Source organism: Trichomycterus rosablanca, chromosome 12, assembly GCF_030014385.1.
Source record: "Trichomycterus rosablanca isolate fTriRos1 chromosome 12, fTriRos1.hap1, whole genome shotgun sequence".
Lineage (NCBI taxonomy): Eukaryota > Metazoa > Chordata > Actinopteri > Siluriformes > Trichomycteridae > Trichomycterus > Trichomycterus rosablanca.
The window spans coordinates 35,433,761-35,459,873 of record NC_085999.1 but is presented as its reverse complement, the minus strand read 5'-3'; the positions used below and the strand labels follow the sequence as shown (position 1 = coordinate 35,459,873).

Below are 26,113 nucleotides of genomic sequence, written 5' to 3'. Positions count from 1 at the left end.
CAGTGGTTGTATGTATCACATGGAGCCTCATGGTGGAACCCATACTCTCCTGCCTGAGACTGGCTTGGGTCAGAAACCCAGCATTGTCCTTGGTCTTGCAGAGCAAGCTCAGGTGCCTCAAGGTTGCAAGTTTTTTCATGACAACCTCTTTACTTCACTTGCACTCCTTGATGAAATGACAAAAATAGGATATGGGAGCTCTGGAACCATGAGGCACAATCATCTGTTGTTCGCCCTGCATTGAGTACTTCAAGAAATACCACGGGCAGTAGTTCAAAAGTGTGATGCACAATCTAATCGTGCAGTTGGTTCTGAATCATACGTTTATGCCTTCATTTTATTGATTATTTTATTTTATTAATACTTCTATCCTTAAATACACTGACCAGGCATAACATTATGACCACTGACTGGTGAAGTGAATAACACTGACTATCTCTTTATCATGGCACCTGTTAGTGGGGGATATATATTAGGCATCAAAGTTGATGTTAGAAGCAGGAAAAATGGACAAGCATAAAGATCTGAGCGAGTTTGACAAGGGCCAAATTGTGATGGCTAGACGACTGGGTCAGAGCATCTCCAAAACAGCAGCTCTTGTGGGGTGTTCCCAGTCTGCAGTGGTCAGTATCTATCAAAAGTGGTCCAAGGAAGGAACAGTGGTAAACCGGCAACAGGGTCATGGGCAGCCAAGGCTCATGGATGCACGTGGGGAGCGAAGGCTGGCCTGTGTGATCCGACCCAACAGACGAGCTACTGTAGCTCAAACTGCTGAAGAAGTTAATGATGGTTCTGATAGAAAGGTGTCAGAATACACAGAGCATCACAGTTTGTTGTGTATGGGGCTGCATAGCCGCAGACCAGTCAGGGTGCCCATGCTGCCCCCTGTCCACCGCCGAAAGTGCCAACAAAGGGCACGTGAGCATCAGAACTGGACCATGGAGCAATGGAAGAAGGTGGCCTGGTCTGATGAATCACATTTTCTTTTACATCACGTGGATGGCCGGGTGCGTGTGCATTGCTTACTTGGGGAACACATGGCACCAGGATGCAGGATGGGACGAAAGCAAGCCGCCAGAGGCAGTGTGATGCTTTGGGCGACGTTCTACTGGGAAACCTTGGGTCCTGCCATCCATGTGGATGTTACTTTGACACGTACCACCTACCTAAGCATTGTTGCAGACCATGTACACTCTTTCGTGGAGATGCTATTACCTGATGGCTGTGTCCTCTTTCAGCAGGATGATGCAGGAATGGTTTGAGGAGCACAACAACCAGTTTGAGGTGTTGACTTGGCCTCCAAATTCCCCAGATCTCAATCCAATCGAGCAACTGTAAGATGTGCTGGACAAACAAGTCCGATCCATGGAGGCCCCAACTCACAACTTACAGGAGTTAAAGGATCTGCTGCTAACATCTTGATGCCAGATACCAGAGCACACCTTCAGGGGTCTAGTGGAGTCCATGCCTTGACGGGTCAGGGCTGTTTTGGCAGCAAAAGGGGTCCAACACAATATTAGAAAGGTGGTCATAATGTTATGCCTAATCTGTGTATATGTAAAGGCTGCCTCTATCCTAAATGCTATCCTTATCTTCAGTGTAAATAAACCATATGACTGCAATACTGTTGTTAGTGAATGCATCACATTATCCCACCGGTCACAATTGTGACCACACATAAAATAGAATTTTTTACCTATTTTTTCATGGAACTTTAAAAAAATAATGATGGATTATTTCAAAGGGTTACTCATAACACATGATTTGGATGTTTTCATGTCTGGGAAAAATTCGGGATTAAATGGGTTAATACTTTGTGCGACCTCTATTCAGCAACATGAGAGCACTGAGTCTTTTTCTATAATTCTTAGTTGCAAAAAATCTAAATGTTCTCCTAAACCCAGAATATCTCCAGATCCCTCAGGATTCTAGGTCCTCGATTGTGGACTATTTTCTGTAGCTCATCCCACAGCTTCTCAGTGAGTTTAGATCAGCATTTTTTCAAGCCACCCACATTTTGTCTATGGTTTTTATGATTATGATTATGGGGGCAATCGGGTCCCACTGCGGTTTACAAGATGTAACATAAAGCCTCCACAAATGAGCTTACATGCACAAGTTCATTCTGTGTTTATGTGCCTGTTAAAATTTGTTTATTATTTTTCTCTGTGACCCATTTTTTTTGGCTCACAACCCTTGGTTTAGAAAAGTCCAGCTTTAGATCACTGGACTTGGATGACCACTGCAAAAGTTTGATGCTATGCCGCTCAGGTGGCGCAGTGGTAAAAACACACGCTGGAACCAGAGCTGGGATCTCGAATACATCGTATCGAATCTCAGCTCTGCCTGCCAACTAATGCTAAGCGGCCACATGAACAACGACTGGCCTGTTGTTCAGATTTGGGTGGGGTTAAGCCAGATGGGGTCTCTCGCTCATGACTGGTGCAATTACAAACGCTGCTGGCTGATTGATGCCGCCTGCACAGAGATGAGAAAAGAGTGCTGTCAGGGTGTGTCTCTCCGTACACAACGCTGAGCTGCACTGCACTCGTCAAAGTGTAAGTGATAAGATGCATACGGCATGCTGCCCACGTGTCGGAGGGGACGTGGGTTAGCTTCATTCTCCTCAATCAGACCAGGGATCGGCATTGATGGAGAGGAAGCATTCGGGCAATTAGACATAAATGCATGTATGTTTTGGATTATCAGTCTGAATAGCAAGTGTATAAGATGGCTAAAACAGAGAAGGAGCTACTGAACAACAATAAGTCCCTCAAGTTACGTTACTTTGGGAATGTGATGAGACACCCACATGACAACATTCAAGTCAGTGTTATGACAGGACTTGGGGAAGAACTCAAAAGTATAATCACGACATGGAAAGCATTATCAGGGGCTAGTTTGCTACAAGCAGCACGAGACAGAGGCCATTGGAGAACACTGACCCATCTGTGCAGCCAGCCATTGCAAACAAATAATGGTGTAATGATGTGTACTATTTAATGGAGTTCACGGTGCCATGTCTGTCAATAAGGTTCATCTGGCATTGGCTGTGTCTGAGAGTGGGAGGCTCGAACTGATTCCTCATTGCTGATACAATTGTGGCCTCTGCTGGCTGATCGAGACACTGCATGGAGATGGTGAATAATGGAGAGCAGTGCATGCCTCTTCGTATATGATACTGATCTCGTGTAAACCCACCTTGGGCAGGTGAAAAGAAGCAGTAGCTTACTACACACATGTCAAGAGGAAGTGTGTTAGGTACGGCCCCCTCTTAGTTAGGATCAAAGTCTGCAGCAGTATACAACTGGGGAACTGGATATGACTAGATTGGGAGAACATGTATTACTGTTTTAGTTTAACACCAACCTTTCAGCCTACAGCATTTTAGCCCTGTTTACTCATCCTGTAGACGTTCATCCCTGTCTAATGGACAACAAATATCTCGGCTGACTATTACTAGTGTAAGCTACAAATGTACATTTAATTTCTTGCCAAGTCATCTCTTGATTAATTGCTTTGCTTCTTCTTTTCCAGTCTAACATATCAAACATAGATGAGAACTATTGCGATGATATCGATGGGTTACCCACGGCATGTCCCAGTACTCTGGAGGGAGTGAACGGGCTAGCAGTCGCAATCAGCTATGTCCTTGTCTTCTTCGTTGGATTTCTGGGGAATACAGTAGTGATCTATGTGGTATGGACTATGGAGAAGCACAGAACATCTACAGATGTCTACCTGATGCACCTAGCCGTGGCTGATTTGCTTTTCTCCCTCACGTTGCCTTTTTGGGCCATCTACGTAAACAAATCGAACTGGATCTTCGGCAGCTTTCTTTGCAAGCTGCTGTCAGGTGTCCAGGAGGCGTCATTTTATTGTTGTGTGTTCCTGCTGGCCTGTATTAGCATTGACCGCTATGTAGCGATTGTCAAAGCCACACAGTTCCTCTCCCAACAGCGCTATGTTGTCAGGATAGTGTGTGCTTTAGTGTGGCTGGGTGCTATTGCGTTGTCCATTCCCGTCGTGGTTCAACGGGAAGCACTGCTAATACAGAGCTACGACAACATAACTCAGTGTTACGATAATTTTACAGCTAACACGACAGATGCTTTGCGAATCCTTCGTCACATCCTGGGCTTCTTTCTTCCCCTTACGTTCATGCTGGTGTGCTACGGCTGGACGGTGGGAACCCTCTTCCGCTCCCGTAACAGCCAAAAGCACAAAGCAATGCGAGTGATTTTGTGTGTGGTGCTGGCTTTTATAATCTGCTGGCTGCCAAACAATGTCGCAGAGCTTCTTGATACACTGATGCGGGGTAAGCTCATTGAGGACACTTGCAAGCATCAGGACAATCTGGAGGTAATCATGTATGTCAGTCAGGTTTTAGCGTTTACACACTGTGCCATCAACCCCATTCTCTACGCCTTTGTGGGCAAGAAGTTCAGGAACCATCTGCTTCAGCTGCTTTCCAAAAAAGGACTGGTGAACACAGACACACTCGTCCGTTACCGACTGGGTTCAATCTACAATTCTGGAAGCTCCAGACAGACCTATGTCACAATGTAGAGCATCTAGTCATGTGACTCTAAAACGGCATTGCTTTGGTGGCCAATAACAGTGCTTGGAATGTTATGCCTTTGTGGTCAATCACAAGACAGCAGGGTTAAACACAGGATTTGATCTTATGATGTGCTACACTGTATGATATAATAAATAAAAGGAACATAAAGGGAAGCATTTCCACTTTAAACTGTATAAAACTGTATCTGATCTGAAATATCTGTTTTTGTCCTTTCTTTGGTTTTGACAGTATAAAACTGATATGATAATAAAGTAATACATATGATAATAAAGTAATACATATGATAATAAAGTAATACATATGATAATAACGTAATAAAGTAATACATTTTTGTTTACATTTTTACATACCGTGTTTAAGGAGAGCTCTTAGAGAACCTGTGATGATGGAGAAATAATCTTTAAAAGATCTGTTAAAACAACCTTATCTTGCTTTGCAGGAAGAGGTAGCTTCCGTAGTAAGATCAATTCAGTACATCTGTATCATCCATCAGGTGTTTCATCACATACTAATGCTAATTAGGTAATCTCCCAATGCAAGACTGATGTTCTTCTACATATAAACCACATGTCTAACTGACTCAATACATTACTCCTTAAATTATTAACATCTGTTTGGAGGGGGCATTTTTAACATAATACACATATCAATCAGATAGGACTAGGTTCCTCAAGTGTTCAAGCTAGCTGTTGGTAAGCCTCTTCTACAGTAATCAAACCTCAACCTTTCAGGTCTATCCAACTATCATCAATTCTTAAACATGACTGTTCAATATTTTAGAAAATGTTGCTTAACAGTTTTATTTTTGATCAAACAAGAATAACAAAGATATTATATTTTAATCTGGCTTGCAGAAGCATTAAGATGAATTGACACTCGCTAGCTGACCTCTGCATTGCCTTAGATCATGGTTGTGTTTCTGCTTAGTTGGACTTAAGAGCAACATTTAACAATGAATTTTATTTAAAAGGTTTTAAAACATTGTTCAAAAGATTGTTCTTACAGTAATTTCCCTCACGTACAACGGTCCCTCCTTCTGATACTGCATTACAAACGATAAACCTTAAATACACAGAAATAAAATACATAAACAATTATAATAATACTAAAGTGAGAAATCTTGCCAGACATCCTCAGACATAATCTATTGATGATAAACTCAATACACATTTGATTTATTACAAAACTCATATAGTGACCTTGAAAGATTGTGATTTTATAAGAGTTAATTTAAGATTAATTAAAATTTTCAGGTGGCTCAGTGGGTAGCACTGTCGCCTCACAGCAAGAAGGTCCTGGGTTCGATCCCCAGGTGGGGTGGTCCGGGTCCTTTCTGTGCGGAGTTTGCATGTTCTCCCTGTGTCTGCGTGGGTTTCCTCCGGGAGCTCCGGTTTCCTCCCACGGTCCAAAAACATGCAGTCATTGGAGAAACTTAATTGCCCTATAGGTGAATGGGTGTGTGTATGTGTGTCTGCCCTGTGATTAACTGGACCGTCCAGGGTGCTACTGTGTGCCTTGCACCCATTGAAAAGCTGGGTCAGGCTCCAGCACCAACGACCCTTATTGGAAAGGCAATTAAGAAAGTAAGTGAGTGAGTGAGTGAGTGGATTACAGCTGGAGTCGATTCCAGTGCCACTTCTCTCGGCAGGGAAGTGGTTTCTTACTTTACTGATGAAATATATGAACATTTGATCAAGTACTTTATTATTAAACAGCAACAGAAGATTGCTGTTGCTGGAAACAGTGTCTCTGTTTCTTGAGCTGAAATAATATCATAGTATTACATTTTAATCGACTCCACAGAATCGGAATCAGTTTACCGTAACCGAAGCTTAAATTGGTGAATCGACTCTTTAGGGATTGATTCCCAATCCCACCCCCAGTGAAACGGATACCGGCATCCTGCAGCTGTGTGTTTGCATATCGTTGAGCAGTCTCTCTGCTCTGTAACGTTCATAATAAACAGGTAGGTTGGATTTATTTAATACGATTTATTTAATACATACTATGTATTAGCAATTAGCATTAACTCTAGCTTTACATAATTGAACTTTTGTTTAGCTAGCATCGTAGCTTAGTTATCATAAATACGTCTGAATAAAGGAGGGCTTATAAATGACTAAATATAAATATAAATACATGCGCGTAGTGTTTATTTACACTATTGCTAGTTTGCTTAATATTTTTGTATCCATGCCCCATACTAGCCAGCTCAGTCTGTTATTTACACCCGTTTTCAGTCATGTCCTCATTTCTCTTCTATGATTGGCTAGATGTTGACACTTCACACGCTCTCATTGGTTCAGAAGATGCGATTGTAAACTTCTAGCCAGTCGTAGCTTAATAGGCGGGACTTGTCGGAATACGGGTGGGAGAAAACTAGTCTTGGGGATCAGTTTACGGAAAACTGATTTTGTTTTACAGTTCAGTTTAATAGCATAAAAATTTATTTACGAAAACATTTTGGTTATTGAGCTACAGAAATACCCAAACGTTATTTGTTAAATTGAATAATGATATAAATAATAATAAATAACAGTAAAGGTGATAATGTTATCCATGTAGTAAAATACTCCTCCATCAGACCGTCTGGTACAACTCGGGTTCAGTCTTCAAACACTCGAAATTGTTTAAACAAATTACTTGGTTTTCTGGCACTGAACTGTCTATTAAATAATATTCACACATTCCTGATAGGATTCAGGTCAGGACCTTGGTTAGACAAGCTATGAAAAGCTTGATTATAACCTGATATGTCCATTCCAAAACCAGTGTAGACTTGGTGACCCAAGTGCCCTTTGAGTCCAGTCAAACCACCAAATTTATATGGGCAGAGAGAAAAACACCAGCTGTAGACAACAATTTCTTCCCACGAAACAACTGTAAGAACTCCAAAAGTCCAAAGTCTTAGTTACAACAAAAGAAGTGTAGGTGCAGGTGTGGGACCCCAACACTGACAGGTGATTAAAAGCGGCTGCAGATGGGACGCGTGTCGGAGATGGCATGTGGTGACCTGGATCTCCTTTATCAGATGGAAGGAGCAAGCGGCAGCGGATTTTTCAATTGGCAATTTTAAATTACTAGATTGGGAGACACAGGGAGAATATGCCAGAAAATAAGAACATTCATAAAAAATAACATTGAAATCGTCAGACTGGAGGGTTAGATTAACAGATATTATCACTATGCACAGTACATGTAGTAGTACAATAAAATGCAGCTGTTCTATCCTAACACTAAAACACTGATCATAAAACAAGCATTTTCCTGCACATCCTGCTGCCTCCAGGCTTCAGGAACCTACTGTAGATTGTGTCAGTGTGTGGTGACCCCACCTTATGTAAACAGCTATGTTTGCTAGTTCTCTGCTAGTCTGTAAGGTCTTACAGGTCTTGCTCATGCCGTTCTTACATTTGTGTCCACTCAGGTTTTCTCAAGTCAACTTTCTGCAGTCAACTGCACTGTTTGAGCCTATGTAAAAAAATATCTGGAATCCTGGAATTCTGAAATAACCTGCATCAACAAGGATTCAGAAACCAACCAAGCAACCATGCTGATATTCCAGGGTGGTGTCAAACCCTGGAGGAGAAACCTGCTTTATCTGCTTGTACTAACATGGCTGTTGGGGACTATTCATTCAGATGAGGATTATTATAAATTACTGGGTATTTCCCGGGAAGCGAGCACCCGTGAGATTCGACAGGCCTTTAAGAAGCTTGCACTTACCATGCACCCGGACAAAAATCCAGTAAGTATCAGAACTACAATGAAGTTAAAGGGCAGTAGTCATGTTTGTAAGGCCAGCTGTCTGTCTGTTTCTCTTGATGGTTTTCCGTCTGTATTGCTCTTTCTTTGTCTGTTCTTTTCTTTGTTTGTACATCACGCTGTCTGTGCATCCCTCTGTCTGAATATCTGTCTATACGTCTCTCTGTCTCTGCCTTCTTTTGTATGTTTCTCTGTACGTCTCTTTCTCTCACTCTCTTTCTGTGCATCCCTTAGTCTGTACTTTTCTCTGTCTGTACATCTGACTCAGTGGGTGGCTCAGTGGGTAGCACTGTCACCTCACAGCAAGAAGGTCCTGAGTTCGATCCCCAGGTGGGGAAGGTCTGGGTCCTTTTTGTGTGGAGTTTGCATGTTCTCCCTGTGTCTGCGTGGGTTTCCTCCGGGAGCTCCGGTTTCCTCCCACAGTCCAAAGACGTGCAAGTGAGGTGAACTGGAGATACAAAATTGTCCATGACTGTTTGACATTAAACTTGTGAACTGTTGAATCTTGTGTAACCAGTAACTACCTGTCCTGTCATGAATGTAACCAAAGAGTGTAAAACATGACGATAAATTCTAATAAAACAAACAAACTCTGTCTGTCCATCCCTATGCCTGTTTTTGTGCATCCTCCTGTCTGTATGTTTGTCTTGTAGCTCTTGTACGATCATGTATAAAAACATTTTAGAAACCGAACATGTCTCAGACGCTCGATTACGTTTGTGCTAAAGAATACACTGTGTTGTGGGCCTTTTATTTTAAACCAAACTTTTGCTACAAGTCTAAATCCTGTTCTATTGCACACCTAGAATGACGAGACGGCACACGACGAGTTCCTAAAAATCAACCGAGCCTATGAGGTGCTAAAGGATGAAGACCTGAGGAAAAAGTATGATAAATATGGGGAAAAGGGACTGCAGGACGAACAGCAGGGAGGCCGATATGAAAGCTGGAACTACTACAGATACGATTTTGGTAAGTTCACCCTTCTGCTGAAGGTCTGAAGGTAGGGGTGCATGAAAAGTTTTTTTTTTTTTTTACTTCACAGATATATCAGATATACAGGGGTTGGACAATGAAACTGAAACACCTGTCATTTTAGTGTGGGAGGTTTCATGGCTAAATTGGACCAGTCTGGTGGCCAATCTTCATTAATTGCACATTGCACCAGTAAGAGCAGAGTGTGAAGGTTCAATTAGCAGGGTAAGAGCACAGTTTTGCTCAAAATATTGCAATGCACACAACATTATGGGTGACATACCAGAGTTCAAAAGAGGACAAATTGTTGGTGCACGTCTTGCTGGCGCATCTGTGACCAAGACAGCAAGTCTTTGTGATGTATCAAGAGCCACGGTATCCAGGGTAATGTCAGCATACCACCAAGAAGGACAAACCACATCCAACAGGATTAACTGTGGACGCAAGAGGAAGCTGTCTGAAAGGGATGTTCGGGTGCTAACCCGGATTGTATCCAAAAAAACATAAAACCACGGCTGCCCAAATCACGGCAGAATTAAATGTGCACCTCAACTCTCCTGTTTCCACCAGAACTGTCCGTCGGGAGCTCCACAGGGTCAATATACACGGCCGGGCTGCTATAGCCAAACCTTTGGTCACTCGTGCCGATGCCAAACGTCGGTTTCAATGGTGCAAGGAGCGCAAATCTTGGGCTGTGGACAATGTGAAACATGTATTGTTCTCTGATGAGTCCACCTTTACTGTTTTCCCCACATCCGGGAGAGTTACGGTGTGGAGAAGCCCCAAAGAAGCGTACCACCCAGACTGTTGCATGCCCAGAGTGAAGCATGGGGGTGGATCAGTGATGGTTTGGGCTGCCATATCATGGCATTCCCTTGGCCCAATACTTGTGCTAGATGGGCGCGTCACTGCCAAGGACTACCGAACCATTCTGGAGGACCATGTGCATCCAATGGCGGTGCCGTGTATCAGGATGACAATGCACCAATACACACAGCAAGACTGGTGAAAGATTGGTTTGATGAACATGAAAGTGAAGTTGAACATCTCCCATGGCCTGCACAGTCACCAGATCTAAATATTATTGAGCCACTTTGGGGTGTTTTGTAGAAGCGAGTCAGGAAACGTTTTCCTCCACCAGCATCACGTAGTGACCTGGCCACTATCCTGCAAGAAGAATGGCTTAAAATCCCTCTGACCACTGTGCAGGACTTGTATATGTCATTTCCAAGACGAATTGACGCTGTATTGGCCGCAAAAGGAGGCCCTACACCATACTAATAAATTATTGTGGTCTAAAACCAGGTGTTTCAGTTTCATTGTCCAACCCCTGTAGATCAGATAGTAAAATTCTTACAGGAAGCCAAAAGACTGTGAGTGTTGTTGGTTTCATGACACATATGCAGAATGTCAAACCTGATTCACTGTTTCAGGGACAATTTTAAGTCTGATATTGATATACTATCATATCAGGCAGTACTAGTTTGATGTGTCTGAAGGTTTCACAGAGAATTATGGGACTGTGTGACTAAATTTGTGGTTTAAGTTCTGGTCTGTGTGTTACAGGTATTTATGATGACGATCCAGAAGTCATTACTCTGGACAGAGGAGACTTTGGTAAGGAAGGGAGTGTATTCTATCTCAAATTGTGTGTTTCTCAGTCTGTAAATCCCTCTAATGCGAATCCTGCCAATCACGATTAAACACATACTAACTGAGTGCCCTAAATACCAAAGGGAAAGACAAAAATCCTCAATAGCTGGAACGATGAAAGACATTTTTAACCTTGGAAAAGCAGAAAAACTTTTGAACTTCATTACAATCACTAAATTAGGAATACACATATAATATCAGAGACTACCTAACGGATACAAAGCACCCACATAAACCTTTCCTGCCGTGAATTTAACTCACAAGAGTAAACACGGCATTAAAAGATAGATCGATAGATCGATAGATCGATAGATAGATAGATAGATAGATAGATAGATAGATAGATAGATAGATAGATTGATAGATAGATAGATAGATAGATAGATTGATAGATAGATAGATAGATAGATAGATAGATAGATTGATAGATAGATTGATAGATAGATAGATAGATAGATAGATAGATAGATTGATTGATTGATTGATTGATTGATTGATTGATTGATTGATTGATAGCTAGATAGATAGATAGATTGATAGATTGATAGATAGATTGATAGATAGATAGATAGATAGATGTAAATCCCTCTATCTGTACATCCCTCTGTCTGTTATTGTTCATCAGTCTGTACATCACTTTTTTATCTTAGGTGTCCATCTCTTGGCTTTCTGGTTTTATTGTTCACTCCAGAGAGGGAAAAGTCCCTTATGTTAGTGAAGGGTTATATGTTGTGGATATGTAGAAAACCATCACTGTTATTGCTGCTGTTCAGAACAGGATCAAAACAAGAGGTCAAAATGTGTCTGTAAATGTTATGTTTGATACTCGTGCCCTATGATTAGTCGGTTGGTTCTACCGGAGGTTTGTTTGTTTGTTTGTTTATTAGGATTTTAACCTCATGTTTTTACACTTTGGTTACAGTCATGACAGAAACGGTAGTTATTCATTACACAAGATTCATCAGTTCACAAGTTTATATCAAGTACAGTCTTGGACAATTTAGTATCTTCAGTTCACCTCACTTGGATGTCTTTGGACTGTGGGAGGAAACCGGAGTACCCGGAGTAAACCCACGCAGACATGGGGAGAACATGCAAACTCCACACAGAAAGGACCTGGACCTCCCCACCTGGGGATCGAACCCAGGACATTCTTGCTGTGAGGCGACAGTGCTACCCACTAAGCCACCGTGCCGCCCTCTACCGGAGGATTTGTCACCGAATTGCCTTATACCTAATTACAAAAGTGACACCTTGTTTTGCGTATATGTAGGAAATGCACGGCCATCTGTTTTTTTGTACTGTCTGTATATTTTGAGGCAGTGGTAGCTCAGTGGTATTATTTGGAAGGTTGGGGGTTCAAATCCTGGCTTCACCAAGCAGTCACAATTGAACCCTTGAGCAAGGCCCTTACATGCTGTGAAAAAGTCCTTGCATTAGGCAGAAGTATACACTAACTGAGAATTTTGTAAACATCTACCTGGTACATACATTCACTGATTAATGAATAAGCTACACCTATCATATAGATGCAACTTGGGGGTGTACAGTTACTTAGTGCAGCCCATCATTTACTTTAGAACATTTGGCAATCCCTTCTACCCCATCCCTAAATGGAAAGGGACCTCCACTGACCAGATGATGTTTGGGTTATGGAACATTCTTAGCACTGCAATGCCATGACATGGTAATAGCGTGGTAGTACTGGTGTTGGTGTTGTTCTGGTATGAGTGTAGCAGGTGCAGTGTTGTGATTTTAAAACCCAGTTTAAACATACTTGACTCTTTATTAGGAACACATACCCTGTTAGCGCTGGTTGTAGTTGGAGACGCAGTGTGTGTTCATTCTCCTTAGTCTTATATCAGCTCTGCTGGCTCTATATTTTTGGTTGGAGTGCTATTATTTTCCCTGTATTAACAGTGAGGTGTTAATCCCAGCAACACTACTGCACCTGCTACACTCATACTAGAACAGCACACACTGCCATGATATGTTGTGTCACTGCAGTGCTGCGATCCACTGTCCACATTTGGTGAGAAAGTGTACAGAACAACAAATTGCCTCTAGTCAGTAATTGTATACCCACAAGGTTCATCTGCTTGGTAGGTGTGGATGTAATTAATTTGTCCCTTCGTCTCGCTAAGTACTTTTGCACATCTGTGTTGTAGTTTGTTTATCTTGTTTGTGTATCTGTTGCTGTCTGTTGATCAGGCACGGTAATAGAAGCAAACCCACATCCTGAATGAATTACAGTTGTGTAACATGTTATCTGTGATTTTATATAGTATGACATTCTTTATCTTCTTGTTTTTTTATGGACAGATGCAGCAGTAAACTCCGGAGAAGTTTGGTTTGTTAATTTCTACTTTCCCCGATGCTCCCACTGCCACGAGCTGGCTCCCACGGTGAGCCTGTTATTATCATAACAGACCAATAAGGAGACACAATATAGGCAAATCTAAAGAATGATAAGATAAACGTATACATTATGTGGCTGAAAGTCTCCAGATTATCTGATTGTTAGCTTGTGGAACTTCCCATTCCAAAACTGTGGGCATTATAATGGCAAAGGCTTTTCACAATACTGTGGAAATTGTCTGTGGGTGTGTTGACTTTTCAGTCAAAAGAGCATTTAAAAGGTCAGGTGTGGATTCCCATTTATTCAAAATGTGTTTCTAATAATTGTGCAGGCCACAGGAGGTTTTCCACCAAACTTGTCAAAACATGTCCTCATGAACCTTGCTTTGTACACAACGCCACGGTCAAACAGGAACAGGAGATGGCTCAGTAATTTAAAGATAATTATTAATCTTATTCATTTTGTGCACCTGTAAGCAAAAAGAAATGCTGAAAAACCCGAAACTGATATTAGAAGAGGCGTCCACATACTTTTTGCCATATAGTGTAAAAAAGTTGGCATAGGCTGCTAATGAGATTCATTTTTAACCATTTGCTTGACTCAACCTTTGTAGTGGCGTGAGTTTTCTAAAGAGATGGATGGAGTGATCCGGATTGGAGCAGTGAATTGTGGGGACAATACCAGACTGTGTCGCAGTAAAGGCATCAGCAGCCACCCGAGCCTGTTCATCTTCAGAGCCGGCATGGTGAGAAACACTCGTACACCTTGTTATCACTCGGCTCAAATACAATCAGAGAAACCCTAAATCCTGGGTATAAATGGGGCACTAACGATAGGTTCTTTACAAATAATGATGAGCTGAGGTACAACACTGGGGAAAAAACCACAAGTGTGAATATTCCCAACAGTTCAAAACATTTTACATTGCACAGTTGCTAGGAATTTAGGGATGGATTTTACCATCTACAGTTCACGACATTAGTAAAAGATTCAGAAAAAACAGAGAAATCTTTGTGAGTAAAGGACAAACCTGCAGTGTGCCCACCTGTCGAGATTGCGGCTGTGAATCACGTCCTTCTGCACTGCCATTTATGGCCAGCAGACGAGCCATGGAGGTACAGATGATTGTGCCAGTTCCTCTTAACTGACCGTCATTAGCGCCTCTCTGCTGCATTAATTCACTCCAAGTGGAAGTGCATCTATTTATTGCGATTTCTTCCTCACATATTTGCTGGCTCCTTTGTTGGCAGTGGAGCTTTTCAGAAGAAAAGCTTTTTATACCTAATTTTGTCCTGAAACTGTGATGCTGGGCTCAATACGGTCTGGTTTTCTGCCACTCTTTTTCTGGGAACCCAGAAATATTAGAGTCTATAAGACCAGTGAATAAAAGGAGGTGCGAGTATAGAGCTCACTAGACGTGCTGTGGACTAAATCCTAAAATCTGTGCTTTGCTTCTGTCTTTAGAATCCAGAGAAGTACTATGGAGACAGATCCAAGGCCAGCCTCACCCAGTTTGCAATGCAGTTTGTGACCACCAAAGTGACCGAGCTGTGGCAAGGTATCCTTTTAAGCTATCCTTTCTTACAACGTCCTTCTTTGTTGATCCCTGACCTTAGTGTTTCTTTAATTTTTTTTTGTAAGGAAACATTTTCACTGAGATTGAACAAGCTTTCGCCTCTAAAAACGGTTGGCTCATCACGTTCTGCGCCCACACCGGAGGTAAGATTTCAGCACTTCAGGACATTTATCTGCTCTTATACAGGTCGGAACAAACTGCATAATATGAATAACATCACAGATTTAATGACCAAAGATACTCTGTTTTGACTCGTATCTGCAACTAAAACGTAACTGCTTTAATGTTCACTAAACAGCTGATTCTTCTTTTTATAGACTGTCTGGAATCACAGACAAGACAGAAGCTCGCTGGAATGTTGGTAAGAATTTCATTTATTATTAATTTTTTTCCTCATTTGTATCAGCTAGTACAATTATTCAAGCGAATCGATTACTTAGTCACTAAAATTAATCTTTTTGTTCCATGCACTGACAAACTCAAACTCGAGTTCATTATGAATGGGCTGTTTGTGCTCTATATCGTAGGAAAGTCCATATAATTAATTGCTTGCTTTGCGCTGAAACTGTGAATCCTACTGTTTGGTTGAGGTGCTGAGATGATTGGTGGAGGAATGAAAAGAGCAAAGTGTGTTTCTCTGTGTTGATGTGCTATACATGAATCCACTGCTGTAACCTGATGTATTGTACTAAGCAGCCTAGTAGTCGTGTTTAATTCATCCTGGGGCCTAGTAGTGAAAGCCTTGGAGTCATTATGAATCCTTTTAAAACTGTTGTTACAACATGAGTAATACTTCAGGTGGTGATCTACTTATTTTGGGTGCCCAGGTGGCACAGTGGTAAAATACACGTCTTTACTCACTCAGATCAGCCGCCGTGATCAGTAATGTTGTGTTTTATGTGCTGTAGAGTAATCAAGAGCTTTTTAATTCTGTGTTTGTGGTATGTCTTTGCAGGACGGTCTGGTAAAGGTGGGCTGGATTGACTGCACGATGCACACTGACCTGTGTGAAAGTTTTGATGTTACAACCAGCACGACGGCTCTGTTTCCCCCCGGCAGCTCTCTGGCACAGAAGGGCAGCGTACTGGTATGATTTACATGAGTTTATTATTATTATTATTATTATTATGGTGTACTTTAAATTCAGTCCTGATGATTGTGGTCAGGGCTGTACTACGTAGAGAGAGCTCCAAGCTCCATTCACACCCAGCCCAATCTGCCCTCCAACCTGTCCTCTCACTGACAAGCCACTCAAAGCCCCCCATCCATTTCCCAGCACTGGACTCTACATCTCTTAACTACACACATATGTACTGTATATATTTACATATAGATTATATAGTGTTTTATCATAACGTTGTAATTGTCATACTGCTGTTTAATAGTAATTGCATTTCATAGTTAATATTTTCTTTTTTTATGTATATATGTATTTTTATTATTTTTATTCTACCCTTTTTTATTTACTCTATTTACTGTACTTACACTGCTGTAACACTCGAATTTCCCCCATGGGGATCAATAAAGGATTCTTATCTTATCTGACCTTATCTTTTCCCAAACTTGCACAGGCTACTGGACAGTCCCAGTGATCGCATAGCATAGCGGTAGCAGGAAGAGACCCTGTCTGCCCGTTCCTCCTTTACACATGATTTTATGATCTTTGTTGGTTTTACCACTGGGGTCTCAAGTGCACATTACCTGTGACCCACTATCCAGGTGGTCTACTATAAGGCGCGGCAAAAAACCCACAGCAGATCGCAGGGAGAAATGTGTCTTGTGTTATCTGTCTATGTGTGTGTGCGTGCCTATACGATCTTTAGAACTTCTCATGTAGGTTCAGAAGACTTTGGTGGAGGACAGGATGTCTTACTGTAAACTTAGTCATGTCACAATGCCAGCTTTGCTTTATCGTGGTTAGCGCACAGACTGGTCATTTTCTTGATTGCTCTCTGTCTCGTGTTGACGGCATACTCTGACGTTTTGAAGATTTGATGCACATTCTATAGGTCTGTTCATTCTGTCTAGCCAAACATTTTATGGCAGTTTTACCAGGTTCTGGGAGTGTTTTTGGCTTGTGATAGCTCCTTTTGTGCAAAAGTATGTGATTACATTGAGAACAGTAACTAAAGTTCAGGGAAAAGATTTAAAGATGCATTGGAAGCATTTGTTGGGCCAGATGAACTTTTGAGACATGATTCTCTTAATCTTCTTGCAGTTTGTGACGACTCTGGATGCCAGAGAGATCTACACACAGGTGCTGCAGCACATGCCTGATCTGGAGATCCTCACCAAGCAGAGCTTCAAGGTAAACGCATCAAACAACTTGATTGTGGTCCATTTAGATCCACAGACGGTGTCTTGGTCATGACAATGCAGTGTAAATTGTGACTGTGTTTAGTACACGTGTATAAAGTCCTTGTTTTGTTGGTGTTTGTTTACAGGACAAGTTGGCTCAGCATCGCTGGCTGGTCAGTTTCAATTTCGGAGAGAAGAGTGTGGCCTCACACGAGTACAAAAAGCTCAACGCACTTCTCAAAGACTCTCACATACAGGTTAAAGCTCAGAACTTTTTAATGAAACACTTGGTGCTTGGGACAAGTCAGGACTGTGCACCAGTCATTTAAAAGATTAAAAGTGTTGTTGGAGGTGATTATTCCGTATCCCTGGCTCCTCCTGTATTACATATATGTTCTCTGTGCTGTGCTGGTTCAGGTTGGGAAGGTGGACTGTACATCAGATGCAGAACTATGTGCCTCCCTCTACATCCAGAAGTCCTGTGTGGCTGTTTTTAAAGGCCTCGGCGTTAATGACTTTGAGATCCATCACGGTATGATAATAAATAATGGCAAAATTCTGGGATTTTCTTACTGTTTAAATGTAAGCTGTCAGCATTTTAATCATTCTAAATATGCTTGTAACTTGGCCCCAGGTAAAGATGCTCTGTATAACATCGTGGCGTTTGCAAAGGAGAGTGTGAGTGCTCACGTTACCACTCTGCGACCAGAGAATTTCCCCCGGGACGAGAAAGAACCCTGGCTAGTGGACTTCTTCGCTCCTGTGAGTTTTTACTTTTGTAAAGGTAAACACTTGGAGAAAAGATACTCAGTATTCAAAACCCACTCAAGTGTAATGTGTGTGTGTGTGTGTGTGTGTGTGTGTGTGTGTGTGTAGTGGTGTCCACCCTGCCGTGCTCTGCTGCCTGAGCTTAGAAAAGCCTCCATTCAGCTGCATGGTCAGATGAAGTTTGGGACTCTGGACTGCACCATACATGAGGGTCTCTGCAACATGGTGAGACTCATGCAGATTGTCCTCTTGTGTCTACATGATCACTTCATTCAGAGGTTTACAAGAGCTCCTACTGCAAGTTCACATGTCCTCTCAGTACAGCATTTGTGCATTTTATTGCACAATTTTTACAAAAATTACAGGAGTGAGAGATGCAGTGTGCACACTTCATTCTAAATCTGCACCTATTGTGTTCTTCCAACTTTTAGCTCCCCCTTATTGTCTTTTGAGGGTTTTTTGTGGATCTTTTTGCTGCCAACATCGTTGTTGAGTCTAAAAAAAGTGTCATTATTTACACTTTAATCCAGGAAATAAACAGTAATTGTGCATAGAAAAAGTTATTCCCCCTGTTAAACAGACTGTTAAAGCCCAGGGGTGTGCATACATTTGATTTGGACTGTATATCTCTTAATAGTCACACTAAGCTCTTCATACTGGTCATTTCTTTCTTTAATCACTACTGAAGGTGACAATAGACAGGAAACAGTTGAGGGGGGGTATATTGCTGCACACGCCTCCTCCTACCTGCACGCAGCCCTAATCGGAACCTTTTTCCACCCATGCACTCTGCACAGGCACCTTTATCTGCCAATCAGGGTCCTTACACGGTGTTTGAAGACCACACCCACATATTCCGGTCATCCCTCCCTGCAGGCACTGCCAATCATGCCCGGTAGATGGCGCCCAGTCGACCGGTGGCAATGCCGAGTTTCGAACTGAGGAGTTCAAAATCTTTGAGCGAAATTCAGAGTAGATCTACTAGGTGAGGACTTCCAATCTTCATGAGACAGACAGAGAAAGACACACACAGAAATAACGAGTTGTAGCCAATTATTATAGAAACAGTTCATCAAGATCCTATATTTATATTTTTGACCCTGTAGCTTCAAGAAAGAAGTCAAATTTGTAAGATTTGTTTCCAAAGACGTTTGTTCAGTCACAATAACAGTAGTTGCAGAAATCACTGAAATCCCATGAATGGCACGACAAGCATAAGCCTCACGTGTGTATGTAAACCTTTGAGTTCAGCTGTGACTTCTGCTTGTACACATTTTGATTTAACGCTGTGGTATTCACCAGATTTTAGCTGTAGATAAATGATGCCCTAGCTTTTTCCCGTCAGGTTTATCACTGACGATCATCTGCCACTGCAAAGGTGTTCTGAGAAAACATCAAAGCTCTGTCTGAAAGATCAACAGACTACAGCGGAACATTTGAAACATCTGAAAACTGAAACTTACATAAAATAATAATAATAAAAAAACACAATTGAAATACAACCTGAAATCATAATAATAATATTAACACTGACACACAAACAAGCAGCTGATCGCTCGTTTTCTTTTTTCAGTACAACATTAACGCCTACCCAACCACTGTCATCTTCAACAAGTCTAGCATCCACGAGTACGAAGGGCACCATTCAGCCGACGGCATTCTGGAGTTCATCCAGGTGAGACACATGCCCTTTGCAGAAGCAGTTTTTATTATAAATGTGCATCATTTCACTTTGACATACTCTGTGTGGATAAATTTGACATTTGCTTTCCTGAAGTTTGTACACTGAGCTGTTTCTGTATAATGCCTAGTTCATTCATCAGTAACGAATGAGGTTTGTTCCAGGACCTGGTGAACCCTGCAGTGGTAACCCTGGACCCTGACTCCTTCCAGCAGCTAGTGAAGAAAAGGAAGCAAACTGAGACGTGGATGGTGGACTTTTATGCCCCGTGGTGCGGCCCGTGCCAGGCTCTGCTCCCTGAGTGGCGGAGGATGGCTAGGGTACTTGGTTAAATACTTTCTGTTTGAACTGTCTTTATAAATATTTATGTGAAATGCTGATATATCATGAACTAATTCACTGATTGCCTGATGACCTTTGACAGACACAGTTGTGTCTGCCGAGTGGCAAGTCGGTAGACTGCTTGCACTCAGGCTAGGGAGTTTAAACTCTCCGTGGGGGTGCATGTGCAGAGATGAAGATATGAGAGAAAGATTAAAGACAACAGAAAAATAGAAGATTAACGATCAGTGTGGAAACAAAAAGCTGTAGAGCTGGCATATACACTGATCAGCCATAACATTAAAACCACCTCCTTGTTTCTACACTCACTGTCCATTTTATCAGCTCCACTTCCATATAGAAGCACTTTGTAGTTCTACAATTACTGACTGTAGTCCATCTATTTCTCTACATGCTTTGTTAGCCCCCTTTCATGCTGTTCTTCAATGGTCAGGACCCCCACAGGACCACCACAGAGCAGGTATCAGGGCCAGTGATAGCTCAGTGGTTAAGGTACTGGACTAGTAAACAGAAGGTTGCCGGTTCAAGCCCCGCCACCACCAAGTTGCCACTGTTGGGTCCCTGAGCAAGGCCCTTAACCCTCAATTGCTCATCGTGATCCACTTATTGTGTAAGTCACTTTGGATAAAAGCGTCTGCTGAAAATGTAAATGTAAATATTACTTAGGTGGTGGATCATTCTCAGCACTGCAGTGACACTGACATGGTGGTGGTGTGTTAGTGTGTGTTGTGCTGGTATGAGTGGATCAGACACAGCAGCGCTACTGGAGTTTTGAAATACCGTGTCCACTCACTGTCCACTCTATCAAACACTCCTACCTAGTTGATTCACCTTGTAGATGTAAAGTCAGAGACGATCGCTCATCTATTGCTGCTGTTTGAGTCGGTCATCTTCTAGACCTTCATCAGTGGTCACTGGATGCTGCCCACGGGGCGCTGTTGGCTGGATATTTTTGGTTGGTGGACTATTCTTAGTCCAGCAGTAACAGTGAGGTGTTTAAAAACTCCAGCAGCGCTGCTGTGTCTGATCCACTCATACCAGCACAACACACACTAACACACCACCATGATGATTCACCACCTAAATAATACCTGCTCTGTGTGACCATTGAAGAACAGGGTGAAAGCAGGCTATAGAAGTATGTAGCTGCTTGTGCAATGGTTAAATTATTTTTATTTACATAATCAACCGGGCGGCACGGTGGCTAAGTGGGTAGCTCTGTCGCCTCACAGCAAGAAGGTCCTGGGTTCGATCCCCAGGTGGGGCGGTCCGGGTCCTTTCTGTGTGGAGTTTGCATGTTCTCCCCGTGTCTGTGTGGGTTTTCTCCGTGTGCTTCGGTTTCCTCCCACAGTCCAAAGACGTGCAGGTGAGGTGAATTGGAGACACTAAATTGTCCAGGACTGTGTTCGATATAATCTTGTGTGATGAGTAACTACCGTTCCTGTCATGAATGTAACCAAAATGTAAAACATGACGTTAAAATTCTAACAAACAACATAATCAACCCTGGAATCCTGGAATCAGTTTGATCCTGCCGTAATGAAGCTGTCCCCACACACCTTTTGAATTAAAATCATTATGACTTTGTATATTTATATATTATTTATATGCTTTGCCTGTGTGCAGCTGCTGAGCGGGATGATAAGCGTGGGGACGGTGGACTGTCAGAAGTACCACTCGTTCTGTCAGAGTGAAGGTGTGCGGGCGTATCCAGAGATCCGTCTCTACCCCCAGAATAGCAACCGCCGAGACCAGTACCAGTACGAGCATTCACAAACACATTCACATGTCTTACACAACCATTAATAAACACACGAGGGCAGCTCTCTATGGTTTAGTCATTGCAACAGCAAGTGCGTCATCTGCTGGTTGAGGTATCTGCATGCGGGGAGGACGGCCAACATGGGTTGGAGGGGACTGTGGTCGAGGCCCTGTGATCACTTGGGTGTCCTGTCCTCATTGTGTTGCTGCATTGCACTCAGTGATTCCGGGGAAAACGGACCCACTGTGACCCTGACCAGGATAAAGCAAGGGTTAAAAAAAATGGGGGGTCAGAGCGCCCCCGTTTTTGGGGGGGGTCAGAGCGCAGGGTCAGCCATTGTACAGCGCCCCTGGAGCCTTGCTCAAGGGCCCAACAGTGGCTGAATGGCAGAGCTGGGATTCGAACTCTCAATCTTTTGTTCTACCCACTAGGCACTGTCCTCATTCTATTCTATTATATAATATATAATGTGTGTGCATCAGATAGCAGGCGTGCACATTTCACCATGATACTTTTATTGGGTAACATGTACACGAGCACCAAGGGGGTGTTGAATTCTTGCTTAGTCAAATATCTTTATAGCACCAGATTTCTCTCTCTGTGTTGAGGTGTGTGGAAATGAATTCAAACAACCCTTTTAACCGGTAGTGTTAGTTGATCAGTTACTGTTGGTTGTCAGATGATCGTTTATTCATTATTGTTCTTATTTGGTTAAATTTGGTGTTGCACTGGTTTAAAATCTGTATCTATTTCCTTTTGGCCCACAGTAGCTATAATGGCTGGCACAGAGACACCTACTCCCTCAAGACCTGGGGGCTCAGGTAAGCTTCAATAAGTCATTTCACTACAGTATAGAGAGGTGGTTTCTAAACCTTTTGCTGCACTAAACCCCCAAGGCGTTAACCACCACTCGAGTACTCTACATACTTAGACACTTAATGATCTTGGGCACCAAAATAGGAAAAACCAATTCTGCTTTCTTTTTATTAGCTCTCTGCCACGTGTCTCGGTGGATTTGACACCTGAAGACTTTAGGAGGAAGGTTCTGGAAGGGGAGGAACACTGGGTGCTGGACTTCTATGCCCCATGGTGTGGCCCATGTCAGCAGTTTGCCCCAGAGTTCGAAATCCTCGCTCGGGTAAGATCGTCTGTTACTTTTTGTACACATCTAAAAAAGGATTGGTGCTTTTTAATCCCCCTTGTTGACCTGCCCTCCCCCCCCTTGTGTAAATATTTAATGAAGCCTCCTCGCTTCCCCAGGGTTTGATAAGTGCTAAGTAGAGATTTGTAATTGCACATTGTCTACATGACCTGACATCATGGACTATGTGTCTCTTTTGTCATGTGACCTGCAGATGCTAAAAGGTACAGTGAGAGCAGGAAAGGTGGACTGCCAGGCCCACCATGAGATGTGTCAGCGTGCTGCAGTGAGGTCTTACCCCACCGTTCGATTCTACCCCTATCTGGGCACCACACGGGTTAGTACCACCTTTATGATTTTCTTACTGATCTTGTTCTCCAAAACCTGTATATAATCGTGTCTCTATCTTTCACTCATCTGTATTTCCTCTCTCTCTACAGAGAGAACAGGGAGGAGAGCTCATCAACAGCCAGATCTCTAACGTCATCGCTGATATCATCCGTCAGAGACTCCAGCAGCACAACACACAGAACAAACCCAAACTCAAGGTAGAAATTCCCAGTGCTCCCAGTACTCAGTATTATATTTCTAAAACAGGGTCACACAGCTTTCAGTTTCACATTTAGACTTTTTGCAGATGAATCCAGTTCATATACAAATTTGACTTTTCTGAACCAGTGTCTCGTCTCCTGTGTAACTGTTTAGTGAATACGAATAAATTAGAGCAATGATTCTCAAACTTTGTGAAGCCGGGGAGCTCAGTGTATGCAAAAAATCCACACCCCCTTAGATATATTTTATTAAAAATATGTTAAATAAAAGCAAGCAATAATTATAGGGGTTTTATGGGCGGGCAAATACTGACATGCTCACTCGTCGGGAGTCCTCTGACATTAACAGCAGTCTGAGGCTAAACACCGCCCTCTTGTGACAAGTACAGTACAGGCCAAAAGTTTGGACACACCAGCCAAAAGTTTGGACACACCTTCTCTTCAATGTTTTTTCTTGATTATTTTTATTTTCTACATTGTAGATTAATACTGAAGACATCCAAACTATGAAGAATTATGTAGTGAACCAAAAAGTGTTAAACAAACCAGAATATGTTTTATATTTTACCAACTCTACCTCTGCACAACCCAACTGATGGTCTCAAACACATTAAAAAAGCAACAAATTCCAAAAATTCACTCTAGACAAGGCACAAACATTCATTGAAAACCGTTCCAGGTGGAAACCTAATAAAGCTGGTTGAGAAAATTTCAAATCTGTCATTAAAGCAAAAGATAGCTACTTTGAAGAATCTAAAATATAAAACATATTCTGGTTTGTTTAACACCTTTTTGTTTACTACATAATTCCATATGTGTTCCTTCATAGTTTGGATGTCTTTAGTATTAATCTACAATGTAGAAAATTAAAAAAAAATTAAGAAAAACCACAGGAATGAGAAGGTGTGTCCAAACTTTTGGCCTGTACTGTACATTTACATAATATTTGTATATCATTTACATACAAGCCCCAATAGAGGGCAAAATTAGGGGCAAAAAGCATACAGTGGATTTAGAAAGTATTCGGAATTTGTTCACACATTATTGTATTATGAAGGCAGGATTTCAAAAATTAGAGGGGGGGTCAGCGCCCAGGTGGTGCAGCGGGATATTCCGCTGACGCACCAGCACCGAGTTTCTGAACTCCCGGGTTCGAGGCTCGGTGTTGCTGGGCGCAATTGGTGGGCATAATTGGCAGTGCCTGCAGCAGATACAAATTGGCCACCGTATCTGCAGGGTGGGGGCCAGACTATGTGTGGGTGGGTGGGTCTTCATACGCTGTGTAAGGACCCTGATTGGCAGAAGAGATGCCCGTGCAGGAAGCACGGATGAGAAGAGGAGGGCTGTACACAAAGAAGGCGTGGGCAGCGGGGTGCTCTCCTTGGATGCAAATCTGGAGTCTGTCAGCAGCGGAAGACGAATTGGATGCGCTAAATCGGGAGGAAAATTGGGGAGAAAAATGCATAAATAAAATAAATAAATAAATAAATTAGAAGGGGTGTTCCAATACTTTTGTCCATGTAGTGTAGCAGGCCTCACTACCGGCTCATAGACTTCCCCTTAATTTCTGGCAAATACCCTTTTATTACGAATCAATCCTGCCACTTTACGCCACCCACTATACATAACAATAATTATAAAGTGGCAACTCTAACTTGCCCATGATTTTTGGAATGAGACGTCCAACAAGCTCATGGTCGTGTGTCCACATACATTTAGCCATAGTATAAGCAGGCATGTTGAGTATATTACACTAAACATGACAAAACGACAGTCAAATCGTTAATTATGTCTGTGCATGATGGGTAAGAATCAGACAAAATGTATGTAAGTGTATTTGGGAAATTACCGGAACGTTTTATCTGGAATCCCAGTTCTGAGGTGGTTCCTCGTTGTTCATCTCTTTAACGACTCTGTTCCTCTTTTTGCTTTTGTTTCAGGATGAACTTTAACGCTCCATGTATTAACTCCAAATATCCACCAAATCTACACACTACACGGGTGCGAATAGACTGAGATTTTTATTAACGGAAGCAGCACCAAAGCAATTGTGGGTAAAAAAAAGTCGTGCAACCTCAGCTGTATTTCGGATGAAATGGCAGGATGACGAAAATCCAGACCTCCACGATTCCTCCAGGCACCTTCAGTATAACGTTTACTGAGAGACGTTTGTAAATATGTAAAATGTACTATTATATTATAAAGTTTTACTGGGACGGTAGGAATGATGAACTCACACAGTGTTGTTTTTAGTGGAGGGAACATGTTCGTGCTGAAGGTTTTTATTTAATGCTGCTTTTCTGTACTACAGATGTTTCTGTGAAGCTCTGTTGTTTAAATACGATACGGTTTCTGTGGTATTAATGTTAGAATAATCAGCTAAGCTTGATCAACAGACGAGCATCAGTGGGATTTGACCTTTTCTCATAATTTTCCTACGATTATTACTGGACGGACTGTAATGTAGGATTCGTCTGGTGCAGTGTTGTGGTTAGTAAGTGTTTCTGATTGGAAGGTTGGTAACGTTCTCATTGATGCTCATTTATCAGGTGATCATGGACTGCCGTTTTGCACAGATACATGGTGTCGAATAAATGTTTAACAAATAAAATTTCCTGGTTTTGTTTTTGACCAGATCAGATTATGGCATCGCAACA

At 42.2% G+C, this 26,113-nt stretch overlaps 2 protein-coding genes across 2 annotated transcripts; both read left to right on the top strand.

Annotated features, from left to right (window-relative positions):
• The first annotated feature begins 2,730 nt into the window (after positions 1–2,730).
• On the top strand, positions 2,731–4,717 carry cxcr2 (chemokine (C-X-C motif) receptor 2). The gene is made up of 2 exons (XM_063005702.1): positions 2,731–2,826; positions 3,538–4,717. The coding sequence occupies exons 1-2, from the start codon at positions 2,731–2,733 to the stop codon at positions 4,567–4,569; spliced, it is 1,128 nt and encodes a 375-aa protein (XP_062861772.1). The 3' UTR covers positions 4,570–4,717.
• Positions 4,718–8,135: 3,418 nt separating this feature from the next.
• dnajc10 (DnaJ (Hsp40) homolog, subfamily C, member 10) lies at positions 8,136–26,097 on the top strand. The gene is made up of 22 exons (XM_063005701.1): positions 8,136–8,333; positions 9,157–9,322; positions 10,892–10,942; positions 13,301–13,383; positions 13,951–14,082; positions 14,802–14,895; positions 14,979–15,056; positions 15,231–15,274; positions 15,869–16,000; positions 17,132–17,221; positions 17,358–17,468; positions 17,629–17,743; positions 17,846–17,973; positions 18,088–18,204; positions 19,553–19,654; positions 19,825–19,980; positions 21,629–21,762; positions 22,532–22,585; positions 22,755–22,902; positions 23,120–23,242; positions 23,346–23,453; positions 25,397–26,097. The coding sequence occupies exons 1-22, from the start codon at positions 8,136–8,138 to the stop codon at positions 25,406–25,408; spliced, it is 2,376 nt and encodes a 791-aa protein (XP_062861771.1). The 3' UTR covers positions 25,409–26,097.
• The last annotated feature ends 16 nt before the right edge of the window (positions 26,098–26,113 follow it).

Coding starts and splice junctions, on each gene's coding strand:
- cxcr2 (XM_063005702.1), top strand. CDS start 2,731: ATGGCTAAAACAGAGAAGGAGCTACTGAACAACAATAAGTCCCTCAAG. Junction 2,827..3,537: donor ACCCACATGACAACATTCAA/GTCAGTGTTATG, acceptor CTTCTTTTCCAG/TCTAACATATCAAACATAGA.
- dnajc10 (XM_063005701.1), top strand. CDS start 8,136: ATGCTGATATTCCAGGGTGGTGTCAAACCCTGGAGGAGAAACCTGCTT. Junction 17,744..17,845: donor TGACTTTGAGATCCATCACG/GTATGATAATAA, acceptor ACTTGGCCCCAG/GTAAAGATGCTCTGTATAAC. Junction 18,205..19,552: donor ATGAGGGTCTCTGCAACATG/GTGAGACTCATG, acceptor TTCTTTTTTCAG/TACAACATTAACGCCTACCC.